Source organism: Stomoxys calcitrans, chromosome 3, assembly GCF_963082655.1.
Source record: "Stomoxys calcitrans chromosome 3, idStoCalc2.1, whole genome shotgun sequence".
NCBI classification, from domain to species: Eukaryota; Metazoa; Arthropoda; class Insecta; order Diptera; family Muscidae; genus Stomoxys; species Stomoxys calcitrans.
Window position 1 is genome coordinate 124,407,758 of NC_081554.1, and position 6,000 is coordinate 124,413,757.

General features: G+C 37.0%; 1 protein-coding gene across 1 annotated transcript in view; it reads left to right on the forward strand.

Annotated features, from left to right (window-relative positions):
* Nucleotides 1-5,592, forward strand: part of LOC106083666 (glycoprotein-N-acetylgalactosamine 3-beta-galactosyltransferase 1) — a 31,253-nt gene extending 25,661 nt beyond the window's left edge. Inside the window, exon 6 of the mRNA XM_013246817.2 lies at nt 5,240-5,592. Coding sequence (XP_013102271.1) covers nt 5,240-5,434 — 195 coding nt within the window. The 3' untranslated portion in view covers nt 5,435-5,592. The remainder of the gene's footprint in view (nt 1-5,239) is intronic.
* Nucleotides 5,593-6,000: the final 408 nt, after the last annotated feature.

Genomic DNA, 6,000 nt, shown 5'->3' on the forward strand with positions numbered 1-6,000 from the left:
CAACAAAAGTTTTTAATCTTTTTAAACCCGCCACCATGGTATGGGATAATAACTCCCATATAAAGTGGTAAATCGATTTGACTTCATGAGCCACTAGAAGCCTCAATTTTTGTCCGATTTAGCTGAAATTTTGCAGCCAATCCGGATAAGAATTGCTCAATCAGTCAAGATCTAAGATCGGTTTGTATGGCTCCTATATCAAAACATGAGCCGATACGGCCCATTTCCAATCCCAACCGACATACACTAATAAGAAGTATTTGTGCAAAATTTCAAGCACCTAGCTTTACTCTTTCGAAAGTTGGCGAGCTTTCGACAGAAAAACGGACTGACGGACATGGCTAGATATACATACTTAAAATGTCATGACGATCCAGAATATATATATGGGATCTTAGATAAATATTTCGAGGTGACGAAATTTGCATGCCCCCATCCCATGGCGGAGGGTATAAAAAGCCGTATGGAATGTAAACAGGCACTGAGACACACATCTGCATTTGTCTACTATTCAATATCTCATTCAATAACTTCCACAAATCTGGCTGTGGCAACCTTTTTATTGGTCTACCTATGTATGTATTCAAGGCATGACAAGTATTGTCGCTTCTTACTTTTCGCTTCTGGGGGATACTGGGGGCTTTATCCATTTCTCATGTATAGAAAAGTAGAACAACAATAATACAATGGTATTTTAAATAGGGAAATGCCGCTTACCTATTTGATACGTGTGACGCATGTGTGCTGTCTACTGTTAACAATAACGATGACCCTTTTTACTATGTCATAAAACGCATATGCGCAGTCTGTGCTCAGAATTCTTTTACAAACAGCGTGTGCGATAAACAACAACAACAAAAGGTAATCCTTTTGTGTGCAAAAAGGCCGCAACCTTTTTTCTTCCGATTTTCTTTCCAAAAATCTTGTCTTTCATTTTAGTTCTTCTAACAAAGCCATCATAAATAAGCAGCAGTAAATTCTGAAATTGCAGAACTTCCGCTGTAATAGCAGCAAAATTAACTACTAAAAATCAGCAGACAGTGTTTGCTTTTTTCAGCAGACTTTTTTTCCAAGAGTGTATGCAATTAATTAAAGTGAAATTTGCGTTGCCGCAGCGACATGTCGCTGTTTTTTTTTTTTCAAATAACTCATCACCATCATGAGTTCGCATTTTCTTAAAATTAAATTAAAAAGTTAATATGTTAATCAAATCCACAGTTTGAATGTTGAAAGAAGGGAACTACAAAGTACGGATCTTATTTTTAACAAAAGTCCCATAGAAAATTGCGAATGGTCCTTTTTGAAATGCATAAAAACAGACCACGTTAAATTAAATGGGTAACAGATAAAATGTCAGCTATAAAAAAGTAATTAATATCTTACAAAATAGCTCTGAAATTGAGACATTTCAACACATGCTAAATTTTCTTTAAAATGTAATGATTCATGAATAAAGTATCAACAACTAACGATTTTCTAAAATAATTATAAAAAAGCCTAACTTAGTGCAAGTGCCAACTTTGTGCACTTTTTTTTGTGGGAACTTAAGTCCTAACCTAACCTAACACCCGGTGCCACTACAGGGATATATATGCCCCATAATTTTACTCATAGAAGGAGCAAAATTTTTACTATTTTGGAGACACTTTAATTAGTAAATATGAAAAAAGCTGAAAAATTTACCACATTCGTTCATAAAAGCTAATCAACACATAGATGTTATCAGGTTAACCAAAAAATGTGCATAAACAGTGCTTGTGAACGAAACGTCCACACCCGTCTGACAGCGTCTTGTGTACAGTTTTTTAAAAGATTCCAAAAGTTTTTGTGTGCTGATGAGTTTCGGACCTGTGCTCCATCCATCCCATTAAATATTTACAAACCCCTTACCACATTGCACCACAGCCTGCTATGTAGAGATGTAGTCGAAGTTGATTTTTTAGACTGTAGTTACTGTAGGTTGAAAACTATAATGGGAACTATATCTAAATCTGAACCAATTTTGATAAAATTTGGCAGAGGTTTTTAAATGATTAATCCAACATCCCATAGCAAATGTCATGCAAATCCGCCTTTTCATGTGTAAATCGGGCGAATTATATATATGCGAGCCAAAGCTAAAACTGAACCGTTTTTTACCATAATTGATAGCATTTGTCCTTGGACTAAAATAGTGATATGTGAAAATTTTCGAGATGATTGGAAAACAAATGCGATCTGTACCTTAGTTACAAAAAGAAAACGACAGACGGACTATTAGAACTGAGAGGATTTGCGGACAAACGGACATGGGTAAGCAGAATCATCAAGAGCTACTGAGTCCAACTAAAAATTTTTTCACAATCACAGTAGTGGTGCAGGGTACAGTTTTGCTGTTGCAATAAATTCCATATAAATGTATACTTCGTTTAACAATTTCATGCTGGGACCTGGGAACTGGGAATACTCAACTTGAATTCATAGAAAGCACTACATCCAACTTTGGATGCCGTTGTAGCATGTGTTATCGTAAACCGATCGTCATAATATTTAGTACTTCGCTTAATGGGATCAAAAGGTATATTGTATTACTCATTTAAAAGCCTCTGCAAAATTTAATCAAAATCGGTTCAGATTTACAAAAAATGGAGTGTATGTGTTTCTCTATTTGCCAAAGAATTATCTCTCTTATAGGATGAAACGGTTTAATGTACATACAATGTTTTTGAAGTCATCTACACATACATATTTTGTAGGCATAATGTTTAAAACGGTCGGTGCATGAAACAACACTGGTGCATGAAACAACACCGGTGCATGAAACAACACAAATTCATCCACGCTTGTTAACAACATTTCCAACAACTTCTGGGTATGATAATGTGCATGATTTTCTAACGTCTTTTTTCTATCATTGTAGGACTGTTTTAAGAAAAAATATGCAAAAAAAGAATCTAAACTTTATCGAGCGAGAACGAAAGTTGACCCGATGTAAACAACTAAATACTTATTTAAATATACTATATTTATCGATTTGTGTCTTTGTCTTTGCCTATGTCTTTCGAATAGGAAAGCAAAAGAACAAGGTGGGAAGGTGGTGTGCAAAACTATATTGGGCTGACTACAATGATCGCCATTTCGGCATTACCAGGGGTCTCATCAGATTGTTATGCCACTAAAACTATATTTGGCTTTGTGTGTTGCTGATGATAGATGTCCCTTTGAGCAGATGTTGGCTGTTGGATTTAAAATTTTTCTTACTGCACTATAAGAAAAATTTGACTAACAAGACCCAACATTTCATTCGAATCGTATGCTTCCCCTATTGCAAATATATATTTGCCCATGGTGAGGTATTAAGAGTCTAATGGCCTTCTTAGCGATCAACAGCATGGGTTCCGCAGAAATCGCTCTACGGGCGACCTCATGGCATTTCTGTCGGAACGTTGGAGTCACTTAAGCCACCAGTTTGGTGAGAGTAAGGTTGTGGCTCTGCATATCTTCAAGGAATTTGATAGGGTCTGACACGGTGCACTACCATCAAAACTTGCCGCATTTGCCGGAAATGGCTTCGTTCGATTTATTTAGAGCTTTCTCAGAGATCGTACTATATGAATCGTTATAGATATGTTCTCATCCCATGAGCATGAATTGACCGCAGGTGTACCCCAGGGCTCAATCCTTTCTTCTTCTCTTTTTTTCTTATTTTCATCAACGATCTGTTGAGTCAGTAATCTCTGTCATTCGTAATCATTCTACCATAGGTCAAGTCTTCGAGAGATTGAGGACAAGAGGCGGGTTATGGACAATACACTCTGCCAGGATTTGCTGGTCATTTCTGAGTGGTATCGAATGAATCGTGTTGATTTTAATGCACAGAAGACTCAATGCTGTTTGTTGTCACACAAACGTTTCGCTTGAGCAATCAGAAGCTCTTGATGCTTTGGGCATGAAAATACAAAGTAATTTTCGTTGGGCTAAACAAGTATTTGAAGTGTCGAAAGAAAGAAGTGCTTAGGCTTCCTTAAACTGTGTAATAATTACTTCACTCCCTCTGATCTTCTTAACACCTATACCACTTTCATAAGGCCGAAAATAGAGTACAACTCACGTGTATGGGCTGGAGCTTCAAAATCATCCCTGGAGCTACTGGCCCGTGTACAGAGGAGAGCGATGGCGTTGATTGGGGACAGTAGGGTATCCAATTCCATTGCCTTCCTTGAACATTGTCGTAATGTGGATTGTTTGGCGCTGTTCTATCGGTACTTTCATGGTGTGTGTTCATCCGATATTCGTCTTCTTATTCCTGATGTAAGGATGTTTGTCAGAAATACTAGATATTCCCCCCTCCAATTCCTAATTTTTTATTCGCCAACGCAATGCACTGCATTTATAGGGGACATCCCCAGCGTGAAAAAGGATCAGGAGCAAACTTCTCACATTTAACTGAGTGCTGTCTGATTCAAGTTTAAGCTCAGTGTTGAGGGACCTCCTTTTTATACCCTTCACCATAGGATGGGGGTACACTAATTTCGTCATTCTGTTTGTAACACCTCGAAATATGCGTTTGAGAACCCATAATGTATATATATTCTTGATCGTTCGTCAGTCCGTTCGTCTGTCTGTCTGTCGAAAACACGCTAACTTTTGATGGAATAAAGCTAGCCGCTTGAAATTTTGGACAAATAATTTTTATTAGTGTAGGTCGGTTGGGATTGTAAATGTGCCGAATCGGTCCATAATTTGATGTAGCTGCCATATAAACCGATCTTGGGTCTTGACTTCTTGAGCCTCTAGAGCTCGCAATTCTCATCCGATTTGGCTGAAATTTTGTTCAACGGCTTCTCTCATGCCCCTAAACTTACGTGCCTAATATGGTCTAAATCGATCAATAGCTTGATACAGCTCCCATATAAACCTATCTCCCGATTTTGCTTCTTGAGCCCCTACAAGGCGTAATTATTATCCGAATGAACTGAAATATTACACAATTACTTCCCCAATGATGTAGTCTTTTAGAGGCAAACAATCTGATGGGGCCCCAGGGAACACTGAAATCGCGATCATTACATTACATTTTTGCACCGCACATTGACGTGACTCTTTAAAAGGTTTTATATTGTTTTGTTTTCCTATTCGCAATAGAAGCAAAGACGAAGACACTTTCGGCAAAGCTGGAAGTAAATAGAATAACAAAATGAAATAATATTAAGACAAAACGAACAAAACTAAAAAATATTTGTACATTTTCTCGTTGCAGGGTTTGAACTGTTGTTCGGATTATGCCATATCATTCCATTACATACATCCGGACCAGATGTATGTAATGGACTATTTAATTTATACACTACGACCTTTCGGTATATTACCGAATTCACTGCAACTGCCACCTAAAAAGGATATGAACGAGTTATTGGATAAATGGAGAAATGAAACATCAAATAATCCTTTATGATGAATATTATCCTCAGTAAAGCATATTGTGATTGAGAAGCAAAATTTATTGCAGAAAATTGCCTATAAATCGAAATACCTATAAGTCAAACTTAAATTATTACAAAAATAAACTTAAACTTTTCGAGTTCATAGTAAGAACTTCATAACCTGTTAAAAGGCTTAAAAATATTTGCAATAAGTCGAATTGGATAATTGGTTTGTATGGTTGCTACATCCAGAATACTAAATCAAAAATTGCAGGAAAACATTCCAAATTTTAAACTTAAAAAATCTCGAACTTCTTAACAATAATTAAAGCACGCCTAATACAACATAAGAAGCAATTCCGTCTCAAGGACATACAAATTAAGTATGAGACAGCCACTGAAGCTTTGAGACTAAAATCGATGGAAGAGTGATAAAAGACAGAAAAGAACCTGTTTGGATTGGAAAAGTTTCAGAGACAACACTTGAGGTCGACTGCAAGGCACGAACTGCATTAACACAAGCAAATGGTCTATAAAGGATATCGAATGTGCCACCAAGTAATTTGGGATAGACGGTGGTCGGAATTGGTACCCCATC